Source organism: Penaeus monodon, chromosome 21 (assembly GCF_015228065.2).
Source record: "Penaeus monodon isolate SGIC_2016 chromosome 21, NSTDA_Pmon_1, whole genome shotgun sequence".
In the NCBI taxonomy this organism is placed as follows: domain Eukaryota; kingdom Metazoa; phylum Arthropoda; class Malacostraca; order Decapoda; family Penaeidae; genus Penaeus; species Penaeus monodon.
The window spans coordinates 37,190,535-37,190,794 of record NC_051406.1 but is presented as its reverse complement, the minus strand read 5'-3'; the positions used below and the strand labels follow the sequence as shown (position 1 = coordinate 37,190,794).

The 260-nt window shown below is 56.9% G+C and overlaps 1 protein-coding gene across 1 annotated transcript in view; it reads right to left on the bottom strand.

Moving 5' to 3' along the window:
• Nucleotides 1-260, bottom strand: part of LOC119586453 — a gene marked incomplete in the record, with an annotated part of 2,736 nt that overhangs the window by 805 nt on the left and 1,671 nt on the right. Inside the window, 1 exon segment of the mRNA XM_037935185.1 lies at nt 74-180. Within this exon segment, the coding sequence (XP_037791113.1) occupies nt 74-180 (107 nt within the window).

Below are 260 nucleotides of genomic sequence, written 5' to 3'. Positions count from 1 at the left end.
ATCAAATGAACCAGTCACCCTAAACCCAGCATAGCCCACACCCCCATCGAGGCCACAACGCTCATAACCTCACCAGACCCGTGGCGTTGAGGGCGCAGCGGCGGATGGCGGTGACGGTGGCAGGGTCCGCTGAAGTCTTGTCGGCTAAGCTCTCAGGGCTGCCCGACACGAACGCCAGACCTGAAGGAGGAGGTTGGTCGGTAGAGTTAGGGCAGGAAATGCAAATTGCGTAAATTCCATGATTTCGAGAGAGAGAGAAA